Source organism: Nelumbo nucifera, chromosome 5 (assembly GCF_055504915.1).
Source record: "Nelumbo nucifera cultivar China Antique chromosome 5, China Antique-T2T, whole genome shotgun sequence".
In the NCBI taxonomy this organism is placed as follows: Eukaryota; Viridiplantae; Streptophyta; class Magnoliopsida; order Proteales; family Nelumbonaceae; genus Nelumbo; species Nelumbo nucifera.
This window is the reverse complement of record NC_142653.1, coordinates 83,048,762-83,073,771: the sequence shown is the minus strand read 5'-3', so window position 1 is coordinate 83,073,771 and position 25,010 is coordinate 83,048,762. Positions and strand designations below refer to the sequence as shown.

The 25,010-nt window shown below is 40.1% G+C and overlaps 1 protein-coding gene across 2 annotated transcripts in view; it reads left to right on the top strand.

The window, feature by feature from the left end:
* Positions 1-25,010, top strand: part of LOC104593757 (uncharacterized) — a 107,258-nt gene that overhangs the window by 47,681 nt on the left and 34,567 nt on the right. For both annotated transcript variants that reach the window (XM_010253745.3, XM_010253744.3), the window contains exons 6-12: positions 9,409-9,517; positions 10,549-10,628; positions 11,054-11,135; positions 19,671-19,810; positions 19,912-20,022; positions 20,112-20,228; positions 20,401-20,490. In XM_010253745.3, coding sequence (XP_010252047.1) covers positions 9,409-9,517; positions 10,549-10,628; positions 11,054-11,135; positions 19,671-19,810; positions 19,912-20,022; positions 20,112-20,228; positions 20,401-20,490 — 729 coding nt within the window. The remainder of the gene's footprint in view (positions 1-9,408; positions 9,518-10,548; positions 10,629-11,053; positions 11,136-19,670; positions 19,811-19,911; positions 20,023-20,111; positions 20,229-20,400; positions 20,491-25,010) is intronic.

Genomic DNA, 25,010 nt, shown 5'->3' with positions numbered 1-25,010 from the left:
ACTTATTGTTAGTGGTGTTAGTAAAGGGGTATTTCAGTCTTTGTACTTGTTGAGTGTGCTGATGTGTACTGCTATGTTAGTTCGAGTGCCTCTTACTTAAAGAAGGGCACTCAAGTCTTTTTCAATAAGTCAATAATATAATAATAGGTCTGGCCGAATCAAGGGATTAACTTTTTTCCCTAATTCGAACCAGCCTTTCTCTCTTTTCTCTCTTCTCTCTTTTCTTCTTTCCTCTCCTACTTCTTGCTGTCTACTTTACTCTACAGTCAACGAACAAGACAGAATTCTATGGCAGGTCAAACTTCAACATGGTATCAGAGCTAGGTTCACCAAATCAGACTTGCTAGAATTCTGCCTTCTGCGCATTCGAATTAGGGTTTCACTTGGGGTTCTCAGTTGTGAGTTGGAGACTGGGAAAAGGGCTGAAAAGGAGTGATCGCCCTCTTCCCTAGGAGGTCTCTATGCCTCCGATTGTGTCGTTGGTGATTGGTTGCTGTGGTTTCTAAGCCCTAGTTAGGGCTGGTACGTGTGGTGCAGTGGTGTCTCAGCCCTTCGTATGGTTGGCCTTCAGGCGATGAGGTAAAGTTTTTTTTATATATTTTTTTTGTTATGGAATACATGAGAGGTGTAGTACAGTTCGCATGATGGGTTCTCAGATTGCAGTATGCTAGGGTTTATGCTAGGGTTTATTCTGGTTTGTGTGTGATTCGAATGGCAATAGTGTCTACTTAATGGTGAAGCTTCCTATAGTTGTGGATTAATGTTGGTGGTGTTACAAGTGTGGTTTTCAGCTTTTGATATCGCTGAAATCAGTGTGTAGACCTCGGTGAGTAGGGGTTGTGGTGTTGTAGTTTTCAACATTTAATACTGCTGAAATCAGTGTACAGACTTCGGTGAGTAGGGTTTGTGGTGTTGCAGTTCTCAGCTGTTGAAATCAGTGTGCAGATTTCGATGAAGTGTCTGTGTGTAGTGTGCAGTGTGTAGTGCTCCTAATTCAGTGCTCAGAATTAAGGGAGTTCGGCAATGGCAGATAACAGTGATAGTAAACCTAGTGTCATGATATCTACTGACTACCTGAATGTCCAAATGACCTCCATTAAACTGAATGGAGAGAATTATGTCCCTTGGGCCAAGTCTGTAGAGGTTTTTCTGAAGGCGAAGAAGAAAGTGAAGCATATAAGAGAGGAGAAACCCCCCGCTAATTCTCAGGAGTATGAAGACTGGGAACAGGAAGATGCACAGATCATTACATGGTTGTGGAACAGTATGGAACCCAAAATCAGTGTGAACTTCATGTTTCTTGACACAGCGAAAGAGGTGTGGGATCATGCCAAGAAACTGTATTCAGGTCAGGATAATACCACTAGGGTATATCAACTGTATCAGGAATACTTCAATCTGCAACAGGGAAATCAGAGCCTTGAGGAGTACTATGCCAATGTGAGGAATATCCGTAATGAGTTAAATGTCTATCATCCTCTCACTTCAGATGTCAAAGTTCAACAACAACAGCGAGAGCAGCTTGATGTAACACGGTTTCTGGTGGGGCTGAAGTCTGAGTATGAACCAGTACGAGCCCAGATACTAGGGGGATCTGCTCTTCCATCTTTAGAGGAGGTGTTTGCTCGTCTTCGGAGGGCTTCCATTGGATCTATGGACTCTAATGTCTCCGATAAATCAGCATTTGCAGTGTCAAGAGGCCGAGGTGGCAGAAGTGGGACTCGAGGAACCCAGCCTGGCAGGAGTGGTAGTGGTGGATCTACACATATCCGTGGTGGTGGTCGTACTGGAGGCAGAGATTCAGGGGGAGCTCGTGGTAGAGGACGTGGCTCGGGTCCACGGAAGTGTACTCACTGTGGTTTGGATGGACATACCATTAACTACTGCTATGACTTACATGGTCCTCCCTCGACGTGGGCCAACCATGCCATGACTAGTGACACCAGTTTCAGCCCTACACAGGAGAAACGGTCAGCTGACCCGATGCCTTCTACTCCCTCAGATGGTCCAGGCAAGGAGATGGTGAGTGTTCCTCGTGATGAGTATGAGAGGTTTGTTCAATCCAAGTCGCAGCAGAACACAGCTTCCTTTGCACACTCAGGTATGGCTTGTTTGGCATCCACACCCAACCCCTGGATTATTGACTCTGGAGCCTCCGATCACATGACGGGAACTCCAGGTGTGTTTTCATCTCTCACTCATTGCTCAACATCACAATCTGTTACCCTTGCTAATGGCTCCACGTCATCTATCTGTGGTGTTGGTAATGTTGACCTAGACCCTGTATCCCTATCCTCTGTTTTATATGTACCTAAGCTTCCATTTAATCTTATGTCTGTTAGTAAGCTGACCAAGTCACTTAAGTGCTCCATCACTTTTTACCCTTCTATGTGTGTTTTTCAGGATCTCAAGACGGGGATGAAGATTGGTGGAGGGCATGAAGCCGGTGGACTGTATTATCTTGATGGTGGTGGACGAACGTCAACGGCTCTTCAGTCATCCATTTCTCCTCTCCAGTGGCACTGTAGATTTGGTCATCCTTCGCTGAAAGTGTTGCAGTCCTTAGTCCCTTCATTGAGTCAACTTTCTGTTTTAGATTGTGTCTTGTCAATTTGGGAAACACCATCGTGTTCCCTTTCGTTCTAGGGTCGATAACCGTGTGTCGAGTCTTTTTTCTTTAATTCATTCAGATGTTTGGGGTCCTTATAAAGTGATGTCATATAATGGATACCGATATTTTGTTATTTTTGTTGATGACTGTTCAAGAATGACGTGGCTCTATTTAATGAAAGAAAGAAGTGAATTATTTTCCATCTTCCAGAAATTTTATGCTGAGATCCGCAATCAATTTGGTGTTCACATCAAAATTTTCCGTTCTGATAATGGTCGTGAATACTTGTCTTCATCTTTTCGAGAATACTTGGACCAACATGGCATTATACACCAAACTTCATGTACCTATACTCCGCAACAAAATGGGGTTGCTGAGAGAAAGAACCGCCATCTTGTAGAAACGGCACGCTCCCTCATGCACCACATGAATGTTCCCAAAACTTTTTGGAGCGATGCAATGCTCACCTCTTGTTTCTTAATTAATCGGATGCCCACGTCTATCCTTGATGGTCGTTCTCCTTTTAGTGTCTTATAACCCAACATGTCTCCGTTTCCGCTTTCTCCTCGGGTATTTGGGTGTGTCTGCTTCGTTCATAATCTGAGTCCCGGGACTGACAAGTTAGATGCACGTTCCATGAAGTGTATCTTCCTTGGTTATTCCCGAACTCAGAAAGGGTACAAGTGTTATCATCCTAGTTCTCGTCGTTCCTTGGTATGTGCTGATGTTACATTCTTTGAGTCTACTCCGTTCTTCGTGGGGTCCGGTGCTGCTGCTTCCCCCACATCACCACCTCCTCTTCCTCTTCCTGTGGCTGATCCACCTCCTTTGGTTCCAGTCATGCCTACGTCCTTGCCTCCGGTGCCACCATTGGTTGACCGTCCACCCATCCGTCACGTGTATACACATCGCCCACGTGTACCGGCTGCAGCTCCTCCAGCTTCATCACCGTCGACAGATCCAGCTCCAGCTTCGACACCAGCCTCCGACCTAGATCTTCCTATTGCCTTACGGAAAGGTAAGCGTACTTGCACCCTTCACCCTATTTCCAATTTTGTTTCACTTACCCACCTCTCCGCTTCCCATCGCCAGTTCATATCTTTGTTATCCTCCGTGGTTGTTCCTAAGGATGTCCAGGAAGCCCTTACCTCTCCAGAGTGGTGCCGTGCTATGGAAGAAGAGCTCTCTGCTTTGCATCATAATCACACTTGGGATCTCACCGCTCTTCCTCCTGGGAAGCAGGCTGTCGGTTGTAAGTGGGTGTATAGTGTTAAGTACTTGCCAGATGGTCGTGTTGAGCGCCTGAAGGCGCGGCTGGTTGCCAAAGGGTACTCCCAAACCTATGGCATTGACTACACGGAGACGTTCTCCCCGGTTGCTAAGATAGGGTCAGTTCGTGTCGTCATCTCTCTTGCAGCTATGTCTGGTTGGCCTCTCCATCAGCTCGATATCAAAAATGCCTTTTTGCATGGGGATTTGCTCGAGGAGGTCTACATGGAGCAACCACCTGGGTTTGTTGCTCAGGGGGAGGATGGTAAGGTATGTAGACTTAAGAAGGCTATTTATGGACTTAAACAGTCCCCTCGAGCATGGTTTGGTAGGTTCAGTGAGGTGGTCAAGAAGTTTGGTCTGAAACAGTGCCAAGTTGATCACTCTGTCTTCAGTCTTGACTCTTCGGCAGGTAAAATAATATTGGTGGTGTATGTGGATGATATCGTTGTGACTGGGAATGATAAAATGGGCATTGACAGATTGAAGGCATTCCTACAGGAACACTTTCAGACAAAGGACCTTGGCAAGTTGAAATACTTTTTGGGCATAGAGGTAGCAAGATCTAAGCATGGCATTAATTTGTGCCAGAGGAAATATGTGCTTGATTTACTGGAAGAAACAGGATTGTTGGGTACTAAACCGGCTGAGACACCTATGGAAACAAATACGAGGCTGAGCAGTGATATAGGTGAAGTGTTTGAAGAGCCTGGCAGATACCGACGACTTGTAGGCAAACTAAACTATCTAACCATTACTCGGCCAGATATTTCATTTGCGGTTAGTGTGGTGAGTCAGTTCATGCAGAAACCTTTGGTCCCACATTGGAATGCAGTGCTAAGGATTGTGAGGTATCTGAAAGGAGCTCCTGGTCGTGGTTTGCTGTACAGAAGTGGTGGAAAACTGGTAGTAGAAGGATACACCGATGCTGATTGGGCAGGTTCTATGTCTGATAGACGATCTACCACAGGCTATTGCACCTTTCTGGGGGGTAACCTGGTAACATGGAAAAGTAAGAAGCAAACAGTTGTGGCAAGAAGCAGTGCAGAAGCGGAATATAGGGCCATGGCACATACTGCTTGTGAACTAGTGTGGCTGAGGAACCTTCTACAGGAGATAGGATATGACATCAGTACTCCAATGAAGCTCTACTGTGACAATCAGGCAGCGGTTCATATCTCTTCCAATCCAGTGTTTCATGAAAGAACCAAGCACATCGAAGTTGACTGTCATTTTGTGAGAGAGAAGGTGCTGAATGGGGTGATAGAAACTGCATATGTTAGTACGGGAAACCAGTGGGCAGACTTGTTTACAAAAGGCTTGAGTCGGGGGAGAGTGGACTACATATGTAACAAGCTGGGATTATATGATATATACTCACCAGCTTGAGGGGGAGTGTTAGTGGTGTTAGTAAAGGGGTATTTCAGTCTTTGTACTTGTTGAGTGTGCTGATGTGTACTGCTATGTTAGTTCGAGTGCCTCTTACTTAAAGAAGGGCACTCAAGTCTTTTTCAATAAGTCAATAATATAATAATAGGTCTGGCCGAATCAAGGGATTAACTTTTTTCCCTAATTCGAACCAGCCTTTCTCTCTTTTCTCTCTTCTCTCTTTTCTTCTTTCCTCTCCTACTTCTTGCTGTCTACTTTACTCTACAGTCAACGAACAAGACAGAATTCTATGGCAGGTCAAACTATGGCAGGTCAAACTTCAACACTTATCAAGGCATCTTTGCAATTCTGGGTGATGATGAGGCACCTAGTTGCCTAGGTGACAAGAATTTTATAAAAAGAAACTAAAATTGGATAGTTTCCTAGTCTTATATACCTTTCAACATGCAAATTAATTGGAAAAGTAGCAATTTTTTTTAATTAACAACACTAAACTCCATCTCAAAACAAGACAAATCATTATATGCAAGACCCTAATATTTTAAATGTATTAGTTCAATATTTTCAAAAATAATACTAACATAATAAGTATTTAATAAAACTTACTCATAAAAAATGTATTCAATAAAGCAATTTCATATCAATTTAGCAACTAGAGAAAGATATAAATTTATGTGATAAAAATCTAAGATAGAGAGCAAGTAAAAGAGAAAAAGAACAAGGGTGGAGCTGCTATTTTATCTAAATTCTCCATTTGTCTATGTCATTAACTCGGAATGTTCTTAAATTAAATGTAAATAAAGGAGAAAACAATACGAAATAAGTTCAGATTGATTACAGAAAGAGAGAAAAAAGTAGACTAGAGAAGAGAATAGGGTTTAGCAGAAGAGAGATTGTAAGAGCTTAATCTCTCAAACTGCTGGCCCATCTTATTAAGTTATATGAGCACATACAATTATCAAAACACCCCTGATTACACAAAATGAATAATGATGACTGAGGCCCTGCTAACATGAATATAAAACTCTGACAGTCCCTTTCAAGGATATACCAAATCTATACTACTATTAAAAGAACAAATGGGGGTGTGGAACTTTTCTTGACTAATACCCATATTTGTGAATTTAGTCCATATCTAATTGTGAGGGCTGAAAATGTAATTTCAACTATTATTTTTTCATCTCATTTAATCCTTCATCTTAGATGTAAGGTATTAACTCCCATTCTCTCTCATTAAATCCTATTTGTTAAGTTATTTTTTTACTAATAAATTATACTAATTAGATCTATGTTCAATACTTTTAAGAATATAAAACCAATGGTTTTCAAAACCAACTCAAAAACAAAACCATTCCTCTGTCCAAGTGGTGACTAAGAAATTCAACCATCTAAATCAAATCAACCAACCCATGATATCATGATTAAATAATAAAACTTTTAAAATAGAAATAAACTAGAATTGTTTTTCTAAACGATGAAAATGAAATACGGAATTTAAAACCGACCAAAAATGAAATTGTTTTCCTATTTGGTGGCAAGTCATTAGTTCAACTTTTTGGTCAAATGTGTTAACCTTTGTGTCATAATTAAGCAATAAAAATTATTTAAAAATAAAAACACTAAAAAAGAAAAGATGCATAAGTTTGCAGAAAAATTTGGGCACATGTCTTATATTATGTTGATCATATTAAACAAAAAATAAGTGTTATAAAAAAATTGTAGAAAAATTGAACACACCTAAATCTACATTACTATTAAAAGCATGAATGAGCTTGTGGAACTTTCTTTTGAATAAAATGCATTTTTTTTTGAATTTAGTCCCTATCTAATTGTGAGGGCAAAAGATGCTGTCCAGGAGATTAAAGAGAGTGATTCATGAGGTGGTGGGAGAAACCCAAATGGCTTTTGTGGAGGGGAGGCAAATTTTGGATAGGGTGCTGGTGGTTAGTGTATTGACTTGAGTTTAAGGAGTGGGAGACCAGGGTTGGTATGTAAGCTCAATATTGAGAAAGCTTATGATCATGTGGAGTGGGATTTTCTGGAGGTGCAAAGGTTTACGGGTTTTGAGGAGAAATGGAGAAGCTGGATGTTTTCATGTGTCTCATCCATATCTTTCTCTTTAATCCTCAACGGGGTCAGGGGGTCTCTGCGGAGTTTTTCCAAGCCTCTAGGGGATTGCGGCAAGGGGATCCAATTTCCCCTTTGTTATTTGTTTTAGTCATGGAAGTGGTGAATCTACTTATGGAGAAAGATGCACAGTTGGATTGGATTGAAGGTTTTAAAGCAGGTGCTGAAGGTCATTGCATCACACATCTCCAATATGTGTATGACACCCTTGTATTCTTGGATGCCTCAGTGGACCAGGTGCTGAATTTAAGGGCCTTGCTAGCCAACTTTGAAATGTTGACAGGTCTGAAAATTAATATGAATAGAAGTCAGTTAATTGACGTAGGGGAACTAGGGAGGGAGGAGTTGGAGTATTTGGCTGCTGTTTTTGATTGCAAGACTGGGAATCTACCTTTTCTTTACTTGGGTTTACTGGTGGGGAATAAGGTTTCTGAAGTTGAAAGCTGGGGGTCAATTTGTGGAAAGGGTTGGAGAGATGGAAGGCAAAATATTTCTTTCTTGGGGGTAGAGTTACCCTCATTAGGAGTGTTCTTTCAAGTTTACCAACCTACTACTTTTCATTTTTGAAAATTCCAGCTAGGGTGGCTGAGAGAATTGGGAAAATTCAAAGGGATTTTTTATGGAAAGGATGGGGTAAGGTGTGCAGGCAAAAAGATTGATGTGGACTGGGTTTTAGGAGAATATGTATTTTGAATAAGGTTCTCTTGGGCAAATGGTTGTGGAGGTTTGGGTTAGAGAGGGAAAGGGATTCTCTTTGGAGGAGGGTGGTAGTTGGGAAGTATGGGGTGTTGAGGTTTGGGTGGAAGCTGAGGGAGATTTCAAATTCTTATGAGGTAAGTGTCTGGAAAGGGATTTATGCAGTTTAGTCAGAATTTCAGAGATTTGGTGAGTTTCAAGGTGGGGGATGGGTCAAGGGTAAAATTCTTGGAGGATGAGTGGTGTGGGGTAGGGAAATTGTGTGAGCTCTGCCCAAGTTTATACAGGTTCACCGATCATCATGTTTTGGTCAATCAATGTTTTGAGATGAGGGATGACCAGTTTGTGTGGAGTCCTAAATTTAGAAGACCCCTGCTGGATCAGGAAATTGAAGAATGTATTCTGTTACTGGAAAAGTTACAACAAACAGAGGTTTCAGCTTCTTCAAGAGATGGTCTATGGTGGAGAGAGTGTAGGGATGGAAAGTTTACAGTGAAGTCTTTCTATCTGGCTTTAGTTAAAAGATCAGATGGTTTCAAGTCAGGTGAAAATAGTTTGCGGGAACCCGGTTCAGCCTGAAGTGGAAGCTTTTGCATGGTTGGTAGCCTTGGACAGCATTCTAACTTTGGACCACTTAAAAATAAGGGGCTTCAACTTGGCAAGTTACTGTTATATTTGCTGTTCAGAAGAAGAGTCTGCTTGCCATTTGTTCTGTTCATGCAAGGTTGCAATTCTTTTGTGGAAATTCTACTCTGTCCTATTTGGAGTAAGTATTTTCCAGCTAAGGACATCAGCTGAGTTGTTCGCTTCATGGCCAAAGATCAATGGAAGCAGAAAAGCAAGAATAGTCTGGAGTTGTATCCTTTTTGCTCTGTGCTGGAGACTATTCGAAGGCTGGTTCAAAAGCATCAAGTTTCTGGTGGCTTTTGTTGGGCAATTTTTGTCAGATTGGGTTCTGGTGCTCCCTGAAGTTGATCAAATTAGCAGAATAGCAGATCAGATTTGGGGGAGAACTTTTGGAATGTTCTTGAAATCCAGAATTGTAATAGTGATCAGTTTGTATTGCTTGATCATTAGTTGTTTTGTATTGGTGAGGTGCCATCTCGTCACCTCTTAATTTATACCTCTTTTTTCTTATTAATAAAAATTTTCTTTACTCTTCAAACAAGAATGTTGTGATATTGTAATGATTGCTTAAAATTCTCTTTGTCCTTCTGGTCCGATGTATTTCTGTTTTGTCTCTTAGTCCAATTAGAATTTCTGAAGATGGTCAGATTAAATTAGTGGATTTCTCACAGAAAAATACTTCCATGCAGCAATATGAATGGTTAATTGGATCACAATACAAGCCAATGGAGCTGTCAAAGTCTGACTGGGCTCTAATCAGAAAATCTCCACCATGGGCCATTGATTCATGGGGATTAGGTTAGTCCTCTTTGCACTGCAAGTACATCAGAATATTATATGACTAACGGCTTGCTATTTCTTTGAATAATAACTTATTCAATGATGAATGAGTGATGTCTAAATGTTGCAATGTGATGATCCTGGGTGGCAGTTAGCACTTCTTATTCTCATTTAACTGGAGAATACTCTGCCTTGAATCCTTATGAGAAGTGTTTGTAACCTAAGTTTTGGTTCATTGATTACCCTTTTTAGTTTTAGTCATCATTTCTTGTAAGGTCCCCTTGGATGATGGTACGCCTTGTCCTTATTCCTTTTTTTTTTTTTTTGCTCATATTACTGGTCCATGCCCAAAAGGAAAATGTTACTGGTAGGAGGAAAAGAATGTTTGACATTCTCAAGATTGTCCATTGTGACGTTACAATGAATCGTGTATGCAGTGACACTGGAATTTGTTTGGTTATAAATTTTCTTTTCCTAATTCAAGTATTCTCTTTTGCAATGAGGTGTTGTTTTTTATTGGTAAAGGGCAGGCTTTTATTAATTATGATAAAAAGAATGAATATGTGCAGTAAATGCCATACACCTCAAGATATAGACTAGCATTTGCTACCTATTACATTCCTTTTTATAAATGCAACTGGTCAAATTGCAAGTATCCCCAATATGTTTGATCCCTATTCACCCCTTGTCTAACCATTGTGCCAGCCAGTAAATTTGATGTTCTTCGAATCCATAATTAGGTGATTATCAACCTCTTTCCAGCTGCTTTATTTCTCACACAACATTTCTACAATTCCATGGCCTTTTACTAGAATTTGTCAACCACCCCTTTCCTGATGTTAAGTGTTTTACTCAATCTCAAACCCCACACTACTGCAGACACAAACTCTTGTAGAATCTCCAATGCTCATAGGGCTTGAAGAGATAGCTAATGTTGATGACCCTTGATTGTTTCTAATAACTCCAGCAATATCTGATAGTTCAGGAATACCTATGTTGAACCGATTTTTCAATGTGAATTGTTGATACATTTTAAATTGTTTTTTCAGGTTGTCTTATTTATGAACTTTTCTCTGGTATGAGATTGGCAAAAACGGAGGATCTACGTAACACTGCTTCCATTTCAAAGGTGAACATTTTGCAGCCTCATTGAGGTTTTCCTGGTTGTTAAGTGTGGGACTAGCCTTGTGACCCTTTGTGTTGCTGTATGGAATGTCAGGCAACTGAGTTAGCTGTTTTAGCCCCAAAAGAAAGAAGTAAACTGCTGAACTTCATGAATAAGCTATTAACACATTTTGGGGTCCATACCAGAGAATTTATGTTTCATAGTTAACATGGTAATATTTTAAAATGAGACATCCATTTGGCTGAAAACTTGTCATTGCTCAGAAAGCTCTTTATCTGAATACACTGAATTAAGAGGACTTCATGTATGGAAGTTAGTGTTTGTTTTTATACATGTAACATGATGTGTGTTTTAAGAAGTTTATTATCTTTTCTACTCTTGGAAGCATTCAGTTCCATCTGCATTTATCCATTTTTCTTCTCTCACAGTCTCTACTTCCAGATTATCAGAGACTATTGAGTTCTACTCCTGCTCGCAGATTGAATGCTTCAAAGCTTATAGATAACAGTGGTGAGTTCTTTTCTTCTCTAACCTTGTTCAGTTGATTTCCAGAGAATAGTCTGTTTTCTAAGGAGTTTTTGCATGCAGCTCATGGATGGGAGCAACTTTTGAGGATCGTTTGTTTTACTCTGTAGTCTGTTCTAACTAATTAGTCTGCAATTTATGTAGATTGTTGAAGGTTTTTTACCCATTTCTATCCCCCTGTACCATGGGATCAGTGACATTTACCCCCCTGAACTTGTTCATTTTGTGACAAATACCCCCTCTGTTAGAATTCCATTAGTTAACTTCAAAAAAGATTCTCATTGATCTGTTAAAAAAATTTTAAATCCCCAAACTACACTTTTCTTATTTATGTGAATGATTTATGTTTCATTTGGTTTTCTAAATATAATATTGAAGTCCTCTCAGTTTCTCTAATCTGGCTGGATTCAATATTCAAATGAAATGGTAGAGGTTTCTTTCTGATAGATATAAATTTAAGGTTTCATTTGGTTTTTCTTAATTTATTGGAGAAAGGAGTGCATAATTTTTATATTTTAAGATGAAGAGAGACATTCATGTTAGTAAAATGAAACAAGAATTTAAAGAAACTTGTTTTTCTATTTCAATGGAATGATTCTTGTTATTTTATCCTATGGAGATGCACAAGGGCAGCGGTGTGTTGGACAATTTGGGAGGAGAGGAACCAGAGAATATTTCTTGAAAAAGAAAGAAGCAGAGGAGCTGTCACCAGAGCTATTATCATTAAGGTGGTTCATTGGGCTAAGTCACTAGATCTTTTTAAGGATATTCCCATCATTGAGGTGATGAGAAAGTGGAAAGAGTCATCTGATTCTGCTCCAGGTAAGGAGGTGGTCATGCCTTTTTGGTCGCCACCCATTAGAGGTTTTATTAAGCTCAACTTTGGTGGTAGTAATGAAGGCAATCCAGGTCCATCTGGCATAGGTGGAGTTTTTAGGAATGGGGGGCGAGGGGGAATATTATTGCACTATATTCAGGTCCAGTTGGAGTTGGGGACTTGTTAAAGGGCTGAAATCATGGCTGTTATGGAAGGGTTAAAAAGGCTAAAGAGCTTGTTATGCAGGAGAGAAGAAGGGAGGAAGAGAGAAGAGAGAGAGAAGAAGAGAGAAGAGAGAACTGAGAGCCAAAAGTACTGCTAGCGGTGCCAGCTTTTGATATATATATATATATATATACTAGGGCGACAGAACATAAAAAATAAAAGGAGGAAAGTACAATAGTACCCCTGCGGTACTATACTTAGATAAATAACAGTCTTTTAACACTCCCCCTCAAGTTGGGACATAGATGTCAATCATGCCCAACTTGTCACATAAATCATGATGCCGTGAGTGGTGTAACCCTTTTGTAAAGATGTCTGCAAGTTGATCTTCAGAGCTAACATAAGGAGTACACACTTCCCCTATGACGACCTTTTCTCTGATAAAGTGTTTGTTGACTTCGACGTGTTTAGTTCTATCATGCAACACCGGATTAGCAGCAATGTTTATGGCTGCTTTGTTATCATAGAATAGGGTCATAGGTGGTTTGTCAACTGGAAAACCTTACTCACTCAACAATTTTTTTACCACATAATTTCAGCCACTCCATGAGACATTGCCCGATATTCAGCTTCAGCACTAGATCTAGCTACCACATTCTGCTTTTTGCTTCTCTAGGTAACTAGATTACCTCCTATAAAGGTACAATAGCCACTGGTTGACTTTTTGTCATTCTGAGATCTTGCCCAATCTGCATCAATATACACTTCAACTTTCAAATGTCCATATTTTTGAAACAACAAGCCTGCACCTGGGAACTTCTTAAGATATCTGAGAACTCTTTCTACTACTTCAAGATGGGTAGTCTTAGGGGCATGCATGAACTGGCTAAGAACTTCCATTGCATAAGCTATGTCTGGTCGAGTCATAGAAAGATATAACAGTCTTCGTACAAGTCTCTGGAATAGTTTCACATCCTTGATGGGTTCACCTTGACAGTCACCTAGTGTGTGGTTAGGATCAATAGGGGAATCAACTGGCTTCGCTCCCAATTTTCCCGTATCCTGGAGTAGATCTAGGACATACTTTCTTTGGTAAATGAAGATACCCCTTTGTGAGCGGGCCACTTCAATCCCAAGGAAGTACCTTAGAGGACCTAGATCCTTCATTTCAAACTGGATAGCAAGAAAATTCTTCAACTTCTGAATTTCATCCTTTTAATAACCAATGATAACTATATCATCAACATATACTATCAGTGCTGCAATTTTCCCTTCCCCTCTTTTCACAAACAATGTGTGATCAGATTGACACTGCTTGTATCCTCTTTGTTGTACTGCTACATGGAACCTACTGAACAAGGCTCTTGGTGATTGTTTCAGCCCATATAATGATTTCTTTAACCTGCACACTTTTTGTTCATTACCTTGAGCCTGAAAACCAGGGGTTGTACCATGTATACTTCCTCTTCAAGGTCACCATTCAGAAAGGCATTCATGATGTCAAGCTGATGAAGATCCCAGCCAAGATTAGCAGCAAGGGAGAAAAGGACTCTAAATGGAGTTCATCTTAGCAAAAGGTGCAAATGTTTCTGCATAATCTATTCTATATACTTGTGTAAACCCGTTTGCCACTAAACGAGCTTTATACCGTTCCACAGTGCCATCATCTTTGTGTTTAACCATGAAAACCCATTTACATCCAACTGGATCCTTCCCCTCAGGAAGATCTACTAGTTCTCATGTGCCATTTTTATGTAACACATTAATTTCTTCCTTCATAGTATCTGTCCATTTAGGTACCGAAAGAGCTTCTACCACATTCTTAGGGATAGGGACACTGTCAATGGAAGAGAGAAAGGCCCGAAAAGAGGGTGAAATGTTTTCATAAGAAACAATGTGGGAAATAGGGTGTTTAGTGGTGCAAGATCTAACACCTTTCCAGTGAGCAATAGGAAGGTCAAGGTCATTAGCAACAGAAGTATCAATGGCAATAGGGTTAGGAACATCAACAGGAACCAATGTATTTGAATGGGTATGATCTGCCCCCAGAGAGTTTAATGGCATTGGTGGTACAGTTTCTAGGTGCCCCATAGCTCTTGAACACGGTTGGCCTTTGTGATGACAAAAGAAGACACGAAAGGGAGGAGGATCAGGAAGAGGAGGGAGCTGAACTAGTTTCTCCTCATTCCTACACTCCCCCTGAGGAGAAACAGGGAAGAAAGGCTCACTCTCAAAAAAGGAGACATCCATAGAGACATAAAATTTCCGAGAAACAGGATCAAAGCGTCGGTGTCCCTTCTGAGTGAAGGAGTACCCCAAGAAGATGCAAGGAATGGCACGAGGATCTAATTTTCCATGAGTGGGTGGCAGATTTTGAACAAAACAACGACAACCAAACACACGAGGAGGAATAGAAAGAAGGGGGGCCTTAGGAAAAAGAAGTTAATGTGGGGCTTTGCACTCTAACCAATGAGAGGGCATGTGGTTGATGAGATATGTAGCACAAAGGACAGCCTCAAGCCAAAAACGTTTCGAGACATTCATATGAAATAGTAACTCCCGGGCCACTTCAAGAAGGTGTCGGTTCTTTCTTTTAGCAACACCATTTTGTTGTGGTGTCCGGGCACAAGAGCTACGGTGAAGTGAGCCACGAGAAGCAAAAAATTCCGTAAGATCACTATGAAAATATTCTTTGGCATTGTCCGATTGAAAAATTTGGATTTCAGTTTGAAATTGGGTGAAGATCATCTGCTGAAAATCTTGGATAATTTTAGGTACTTCATCCTTGGTTCGCATGGGATATACCCATGTATATCTGGAGTAATCATCGATAAGGGTAAGAAAATACTTGTAGCCACTCTCAGATGGTAAAGTAACAGGGCCCCAAACATCAGAATGAACAATGTGGAAAGGAAATTCAGATTTATTATTCTTTGAAGAGAAATGAGTTTTACACTATTTACTCAATTGACAAGTTTGACAAGTAAATTCTGACACTGATACTGACTTAAACAACCTTGGAAACACAATTTTTAAAAACTCAAAAGATAAATGACCAAGACGACTATGCCATAAGTAAACTTGACAATTACAAGGCTGACTCTTAAACTCTATGACTTGAAGACCGGCCTTATTCTCCACCATGTAAAGCCCATCCACCATACATCCTCTACCAATCATCTTCCCCGATGCTAGATCTTGGATCACACAGGGAAAAAAGTCACTGAGCAGTTTAAGGAATTAGTAATACTATTAACAGAGAACAAATTAATGGGAAAATTTGGGACATGTAAAACATTAGACAGGGTAAGGCCAAAGGGAAGAGAGATGGTTCCTTGACCAGCTATGGTAGAGTATGATCCATCAGCTAGTCTCACCTTGTCTCTTCCAGATAGGAGGTGATCGGTTTGAAAGTAAGAGGACTTACCAGTCATGTGTCTAGACGCTCCAGAATCAATGATCCAAGGAGAGTTAGGGGAATGAGATTCTACATGGAAAGCTGTGGCAGAGTTACCTGATGTAGACGCAAATGAAGTTGAGGGAGGAGCATCCATTTGACGAGTTGCTTTACCATAGAGCTCTAAATGGTCACGGAAGGAATTAATAATATCCTCCCTTGGGTCAGATCCAGATGATTTGTTCTGGCAACTCTATCCTTTTTTGGGAGGATATTTGGGTAGGAGACTCACCGTTAATGGATTTGTTCCCCTCGCTTTTTTCTATTTCTTTGTACAAAAAAGAGATGGTCTCAAAATTTGTCTCACCCTTGGGAACACCCTTAGATCCTACTTGGGATTTTGGTTTTCGTAGAGGACTTAGGGATGCTGAAATTGAGTCTCTTTCTTTTTTGCTTGGGTGTCTTAATCAGGTTTGTTTGGATCCCTCCAAGCCAGATAAGAGGGTTTGGACTCCTAGACCCAATGGAACCTTCACTTATGCTTCTTTTTTCAAGTCTATCTCTCAACTTTCTACTCACCAACCCTTTCCGTCAAAAGAAATTTGGTGTAGGCCAGTCCCCCCAAAAATTATGGCTTTTTGTTGGGAAGTTTTCCATGGGAAAGTAAACACTTTAGACAACCTACAAAAGAGAAGACCTTTTCTCTGTATTTCTCCTAATTGGTGTATCCTCTGTAGAACTCACGGTGAGGATTGTTACCATCTATTAGTATCTTGTCCCTTTTCTGCAGACCTTTAGGCGTGGCTACTTTCGTTGTTTGGGGGTAGTTGGAGTCTACCAGCAGAAGTTCACATGCTCTTCAACCATTCTACCTTTTATTGGCCTACAAAAATAGGGAGAATTATGTGGAGATGTGCTCGTGCTGCCTTGACTTGGACTCTTTGGGAAGAAAGGAATCTCAAAATTTTTCAAGATAAGGAAAGGAACAGCCAAGATTTGAAAGACTATGTGTTAAACAGGGCAATACATTGGCTGAAGACCTTGGAAATCTTTCGTCAATTCTCCTTTAAAGACTGTGTTACCCATGCTACTCATCTTTAAAAGCCAAATCAATTACAAGCTGGTCTCTTCCACCCGAAGGCTCAATTAAGTTGAACTTTGATGGAAGCAGCATGGGTAATCCAGGATTATCCGGAATGGAGGGTGCTTTGAGAAATGAAGGGAGAGATTTTGTTGCTCTACTCAGGTCCTTTGGGAATTGGGAATTCCATCAGGGCAGAACTTTTAGCTACTGTACAAGGGGTCCAATTTGCAAACCAGCTGGGGGTACAACAACTAATAATCGAGGGGGATTCCAAAGTGGTGGTGGGTTGGTTGAAAAATTCTGAAGAGGCTATGTGGCCATACAAGAATGAAATGAAGAAATTTAGTTGGTTGACAAGGAATATGTTGGTCACTGTACAGTGGGTGGGGAGATAAGCAAATACCTTGTCAGATGTGTTAGCTAAGCAAGGGGTAAATAGGGAAGAATTATTTTGGGCTAAGTTGTGATTCTTGTTTTTCTTTCCTAGTTTACTTGTAAGTTTCAAGGAGGGGCTGCAGCTCGCGCCTCTCACTGGGATGATGTATGAACTCACTCTAATTTTCTTCTGAATCAATAAACTTACTATTATTCATCAAAAAAAAATGGGGGGCTGATTCTCCTGAGTAGCCATATTTGTCATAGTGTGTTTTCTTGTACCTTGCTGTCCTGACTTTTTATTCATATCTGAACCTTGCTTCTTACTCATTTCTTGAGCCCATTTCGGCTTCCCATGAAGATCCCAACATGTGTCTCGGGTGTGTTGGGGTTTCTGGCAATGAGTACACCACAATTTGTCCTTGTCATCCACATTTTTTTGAAAATCTCCCTTCTTAAAGGTATTTCCCCCACCGGTAGTAACACTCCCTTTTTTTGCCAACACGACTGCATCCCCTCCAAAATTGTTCATCAAATTTCTTTTGCTTTCTTCTGATTGAACAAGAGCATAAACTTCCTGGGCGGATGGAAGATCCTTGCTACCTAGGATATGGGAAAGGATAGGTCCACACTAAATAATTTAGGCCATCGAGAGGAATAACAGCCATGGGAAAGGATAGGTCCACACTCCCACTCATTCCATTCTGCATTGAGGAACACTGGATGTAGCAGAATCTTCACCACTCATGATTACAGATTCGAAAACACTCTTAAAGTGGGTACAAAATCTTAAAAAAAGGTCTAACACCAAGGGAGAAAGGTAACCCCTTTTTTCTTCGGAAACACAACTCTTTTCTGTAAAACACAGGTGCTGTTACAGCACCAACAGGTCATCCCTTGACCTACAGAATCAATACAGGTGCTGTCACAGTGCATACAGGTCATCTCTTGACCTACGCATCAACAGGAAGGCTGTTACAGCACGTACAGGTCACTCTTTGACCTTCAGTCCACCATAAAAAACTGCTATTGCAGCACACAAAAGTCTTCACGACCTACAGTTTATACAGGGATCAGTCGACCCCACAAAAAAGGAAAGAAAGAGGTGCTGATCACGTCACATCCAACTAGCAGACCTAGTACAGGTTCTGCCCTGGCACACGACCAGAAAAAAAGGAGGAGAGAAGGTACTTAAGTGCGTGAGAAAACCTTGATCTTCAATCAGCCGAACAGTGGATGAGGGCGGCAGATCTGGAAATCTGGTGTGAAGAAAACTGTTCACTTGACTTCTCCTTTCAGATCTGATAGTCCCGCTCTGATACCATGTTATGCAGGAGAGAAGGGAGGAAGAGAGAAGAAAGAGAGAAAGAGAGAATAAAGAGAGAAAGAGAGAAGAAGAGAGAACTGAGAGCCAAAAGTACTGCTGGCGGCGCCAGCTTTTGATATATATACTAGGGCGACAGAACATAAAAAATAAGAGGAGGAAAGTACAATAGTACCCCTGTGGTACTATACTTAGATAAATAACAGTCTTTTAACAGAACTGAATATCAGAAAGTTGTTAATTGAAGGTGATTTGAAGCTTGTAATTAGCTGGCTCCGAAAAGAGGAAAATGGTTGGTGGTGTTACATTTATGAGAAGAGGAAAGGTGTTCAATTGCTACAAGGGATAGAGGTGATTTGTAGTGATGGCAATTTCTACCCTACCTGGTGTACTTGCCTCGACGGGGTGTTTTTTTTTTTGCTTGATGGGCAGGAACATGTTTTGGAATTTTACAATCTGTAGGGGTACGGGTAGGGTACAGTATTAGGCTAAACCCGACCCTCCCCGACCCACATATTGTTGGAAAGCATATGAACTTTATGTATTAGGTGTTGAATTTCTCCTCCCCCAAAGTACATTCAATTAAACTTTGATGGTCCAGCTTGGGAAACCTTGGTCCTGGCATAGGAGCGGTCTTTAGAAGATGTGAATTCAACCTCTTAGCACTGTAGTTGGGACCCATTGATTTTGGGACCTCAACTCGGGAAGAATTGTTGGCAAAGTTACATGGGCTGACATTTGCAAAGTCCTTAAATATTAGTGGGCTAATTGTGAAAGGGGACTCCTAGTTGTTGGTGGGCTGGGTGAGGCAGAACAAAACAGGCTTTTGGATTTAAGACACAAAAAGGGAGATTAGATACTCAAGTGAGGAGCTGAATTCAGTCTATAATTGGATACCAAGGTCTGTCAACTATATATAAGGCAGATGGTTAGCAAAACGAGGGGTGTGGAAATTCCATGTATTAGTGTTTGATCCTCCAAAGGAAATATAAAAACATGAGGTGGCTAGTGGACTAGGGCAATCTAGAGTTGCAAGACGATCATTGCACATATTATTGATTATTCATTTGCATCTTTTTAATCAAATTTTAACAGTCGCAGATGAAAAAGAAAAAGAAAAAACACCCTCTAGAAATTCTAAAGCCAGTGTTACCTCTAAAACCTCAAAATCCCCAAGTCTCTACAAAAAATAGAAGTCCCACATGTGCTCTTGATTCCTTCTTTCTGTTTCTACTTTTCCCACTATATCTTTAACTATTGCATTTTTTATGTCACCTATTTTGTTGTTTTCCACTGAACATGCATAATTTTCTTGTTACTTGTCTGTACTTATATAGAGAGGTTGATATTCTTCGCAGAATATTTTCAGAATAAGTTGGTAGAAACTATACAGTTCATGGAAATTCTGAATTTGAAAGATAGTGTTGAGAAGGACACCTTTTTCCGTAAACTTCCAAACTTGGCTGAGCAGCTTCCTCGCCAAATTGTTCTGAAGAAGGTCAAATGCTTGAAGTATATGTGTTTCAAAAGAGTTGCATTTTCCAGTCTTCTTTTTATTGAGAGATTCCAACTTATGATTTGATCATTTAAATTCCACAGTTACTTCCTTTGTTAGCATCTGCTCTAGAATTTGGTTCAGCTGCAGCTCCTGCCTTAACTGCATTGTTGAAAATGGGCTCATGGCTTTCAACTGAAGAATTCAATGTTAAGGTTATTTTTAATTAATGCTTATCATTAATTCCATTTTGATGTTTATGTCCTTAAGGCAGACAAAATTGGCTAATCCTTGTTATTTATAGGTACTTCCAACAATTGTGAAACTCTTTGCCTCCAATGATCGAGCTATTAGAGTAGGCCTTCTGCAGCACATAGAGCAATTTGGTGAATCATTGTCAACTCAAGTTGTAGATGAGCAAGTATGGGGTCTTTTCTGATATATATATATATATATATATATATTTTTTTTTTCATAGCTTCAATCTAACTAGAATTTCATCAGATTCAGATGTAGAGTCTCCTGATAGATATTCTACTTTGTTTACCATCAGATTGGAAATCCTAAATTGTCTGGGTAATGCTTGCGATTAGGTATATCCTCATGTTGCCACTGGGTTTTCTGATACTTCTGCTTTTCTCCGGGAATTAACATTGAAGTCTATGCTCCTTCTTGCTCCCAAGGTATGTATATCTTTTACTTACTAGTTTTTTAAGCTATAAACTCTTTTGGAAGACATTTCAATGCCATGGTAGATGCTCTGATGATGAACAAAGCTGAACTACTAAAAAAAAAAGTTGAACTGGGTTTCTGTGGTTGTGCATTGGGACTTTCTGGTTAATATGAGTGATATTTGTAAGTCAATTTAAAAGACAACTAGTCTAAATTTCAATTAATGAATTTGGAATTTTGTTGGGTTAAAGGAACTTTTAATAGTGAATACACCCTATAAATTGCATGCTGAAGGAAATTGGAGAGGAATCTGAATTGATCCTTCTTGCTTTATTTCCACAATTCCACTGAAATTAGTATTCTTATTGTAAAATGCAATAAAACAAAATTAGGAATGGAGTTAAGATGGATGAGTAGAAAAACTACAAAGGGTAGGATAGGAATTAAGTTATCCATATGGACCTTGGAGTAGCTCCAATAGGTAATAAAATGAGAGGGCGTAGACTAATATGGTTTGGGCACGTGCATTAGGGGTGCTCACGGTTCGGTTAGGGCATTTTCTAGTACTGGTTTTTGGAAAACTGGTAACTGAAACCGAACCAAAACCAGTCGGTTAACCGGCGGTTCATTTTTTTTTGTTTTTACAATATATATTATAAAAATATATATAATATAATATAATATACATAAATATATATAAAATACATAGAAATATATGTATACCGGTCGGTTCGGTTAAACGCCGGTTTTTTATATTGGTTAACCGAAACTGAACTGGTACCTTCGGATTTTTAAAAACACCGAACCGAAACCGAACTGACCGGTTCGGTTAACCGATTATTCATTTCAGTTTCGGTCATTTTTTTTGGTCGGTTCGGTTTTTTCGGTTTTTTTGCTCACCCCTAACGTGCATGGAAGACCTCCAACTGTGCCAGTTAGAAGAAGTGATTTGTTACACATTGAAGGGGCTAGAAGAGCTCGGGGTAGACCAAAAAGGACATGGGTAGTAGTAAGAAATGATTTAATCTCTGAAAATTTAAAGTGGATATGGCTTCAAATAGAACGAAACAGATTCATGTAGCCAACCCAATATAGTTGGGATAAGGCATGGATGATAATGATGATGAGAAAAATGATTAGTACTGTATCACAGAAGGTGAAAGGTATCACCAACAAAGCAATTATCAACTGAAAAAAAAAAAACAAAATCACAAATCCTCACTAAGCATTTTAAAATCAGCATTGTTTTTTTGGATCAGTAATGAAAACTGAAGTTGATTGTAATTCTGAATGAAGTTCAATATTAACATCCTTAAAGTAAGGATGTATCGCTAATAAATCCAGCATCATCATGCAAATTCCTGTCACTAGTGCAGGACTGAGTATTTCCTTTAAATATATCCCTGCCCCTCTCTTTCCTAATTAAACTAAGTGTTTATTTTCCTAGTTGGTTTAGGAGTTATATTACCAAATCAAAGTTATTAAGTAGAGTAGAAATCTGCTGAATTAAAAAGTATAAAAGAAAAGTAGTTTCTTAAAGAAAGAAGGAAGAGAGAAGGAGAAGAAGAGAAGTTGTAAAGAAAAGAGAGCAATAATCTGGCCGTCCCTTTAGTATAATAGAACAGTACAAAGACAACTATGCCCTTATAGGGTGGCAAAACATAAAACAGCATATATAACACTCAAAAACATAATAAAATTTGGACTCACATAACTACTGTGGTCCCACCCTCCTATCCAACAAGTAACATAAAATGTCTACTCAGAAAAATATCATAAAACTAATTAATCTTCAACACTCCCCCTCAAGTTGGGAGTAAATGTCACACATTCCCAACTTGCATAGATCATGTTCAAGCTTGTTCTTTGCCACCCCTTTAGTGAGAACATCAGCTAGCTGCAACTCTGAAGAGACATAAGGCAAACAAACTTCTCCGGTTGTTACCCTTTCTCTTATAAAGTGTCTATCAACTTCAATGTGTTTTGTCCTATCATGCTGAATTGGATTGTGGGCAATATTGATTGCAACCTGATTGTCACAGTATAACATCATAGGTTCCTCTGCTTTCACCCCAATTTCACTCAAAAGAGATCTAACCCAAAGAAGTTCTGAGACACCATGAGCCATGGATCTATACTCAGCCTCTGCACTTGACCTTGCCACAACCGCTTGCTTCTTACTCTTCCTGGAGATCAAGTTTCCACCTACAAAGGTACACACTCTTGATGTAAACCTCTTGTCACCTAAGCATCCTGCCCAATCTGCATCTGTATAGGATTCTAGCTTCAGATTCTCATGATTTGAGAAAAGAATGCCTCTGCTAGGGTGTTTCTTCAGATATGCAAGTATTCTCTTAATAGCTTCCTAGTGTTGAACCCGAGGTGCATGCATGTACTGACTCACAACACCGACAACATAAGAAATATCTAGTCGTGTCATACACAAATACAGCAGTCGGCCCACCATTCTTTGATATCTCCCCACATCCTTTACTAACTCACCATCTTCACCATTAATTCTGTGATTTGGATCAATAGGAGTGTCTGCTGGTTTGGTCCCCAGCTTCCCAATCTCTTGCAGTAGGTCAAATACATACTTTCTCTATGAAATGTAGATCCCATGCTTGGATCTTGCAACTTCAATCCCTAAGAAGTATTTGAGCTCACCAAGATCTTTGATCTCAAATTCTTGCTGCAATGATTTTTTGATATCATCAATCTCCTCCAGATCATTTCTTGTCACCACTATATCATCCACATATACAATCAGAATTGACACTAGAGCATCTCTCTTCACAAAGAGGGTGTGATCAGACTGTGTTTGTGTGTATCCAAAACGGATGAGTGCCCCTTTGAACCTATCAAACCAAGCCCTAGGTGACTGTTTCAGTCCATATAGAGATTTTCTGAGTCTACACACCTTTCCTTTACTTTCATAAAAGCTTGTTGGAATGTCCATATATACCTCCTCCTGTAAATCACCATTGAGGAAAGCATTTTTGACATCAAGCTGGAACAAGGGCCATGAATAGGTGGCTGCTAGAGATAAAAGGATACGAACTGAACTCATCTTAACTACTGGTGCAAAGGTTTCCAGATAATCAACACCATAGGTTTGAGTATACCCTTTTGCTACCAACCTTGCCTTGTACCTCTCTATCTTGCCATCGACCTTATACTTCACTGTGAATACACATCTACATCCGACTGTCTCCTTGTTTGGGGGGAGATCAACTATTTCCCAAGTTCGGTTTTTGACCAAAGCATCTATCTCTTCTTGCATGGTTGTTTTCCACTCAGGTTTGGAGAGAGCCTCAGTAACATTCCTAGGTATAGACACAGAACCCAAGGAAGAAAGAAAAGCATGGTAGGAGGGGGGTGATAAGGCACTGTAAGAAAGATGGTGTGAAATGCAGTGGGCTGTACACTTTCTCTTCCCCTTACGAAATGCAGTGGGAAGATCAAGGTCAGTGGAATCAGCTGCAACAATGGTGTAAGGAACAAAAGCATTATCATTAGAAAACATAACAGGCTCAAGCTCAAGAGGAATACCTGGAACTGTATCTACCAAATCTGGAGTTTCAGAAGGACTGACAGAGGTGATAAGGCATTGTAGGAAAGATGGTGTGAAATGCAGTGGGCTGTACACTTTCTCTTTCCCTTACGAAATGCAATGGGAAGATCAAGGTCAGTGGAATCAACTGCAACAATGGTGTTAGGAACAAAAGCATTATCATTAGAAAACATAACAGGCTCAAGCTCAAGAGGAATACCTGGAACTGTATCTGCCAAATCTAGAGTTTCAAAAGGATTGACAAAGAGTGGTGTGGGTTGAGGATGTGTGGATTCAACCATCATTTGTCGGCACTGATATTTCTGTGAGGCTGCCCGTAGTGGCTCAAGTAATGAAACTGGAGGTGCAGGTGCTGGTTGAACTGATGGAGGCACCATAGAAACAGGAAGAGGAATAGATTGTGAGTTTTCCTCCCCAAAACTCTCCCCCCAAGGAGAACCACTCGAGAAGAAGAATGTGGATTCAAAAAAGGTAACATCCATAGTGACAAATCTGCTCTTCGACACTGGGTCATAACAGCAATACCCCTTTTGGTTCTGAGCATTCCCAAGAAAAACACATTTCTTGGCCTTAGGATCCAATTTCATGCGAAGAGGGCAAAGAATGTGAACAAAAGAAACACAACCAAAAACCCTCAAAGGTATATGAAATGTCTCTCCATCTAGAAAAAGAAGGCTAAATGGAACCTTAAACCCCAAAGTCCGTGAAGGAACACGATTAATCAAATGCACGGCTGTAAGAACTGCATCTCCCCAGAACTGCATAGGAATTGAAGCACACACCGTAAGACTCCTTGCCACCTCCACAATGTGTCTCCCCAGAACTGCATAGGAATCAAATGCACGGCTGTATGCACAATTGCTCTGATGAACTACACCATGTTCTAAGAGATACGTAGTCAGGTCCTTCTCAAAGTACTCTCTGGCATTATTTGATCTAAAAGCCTTAGTTCTCACT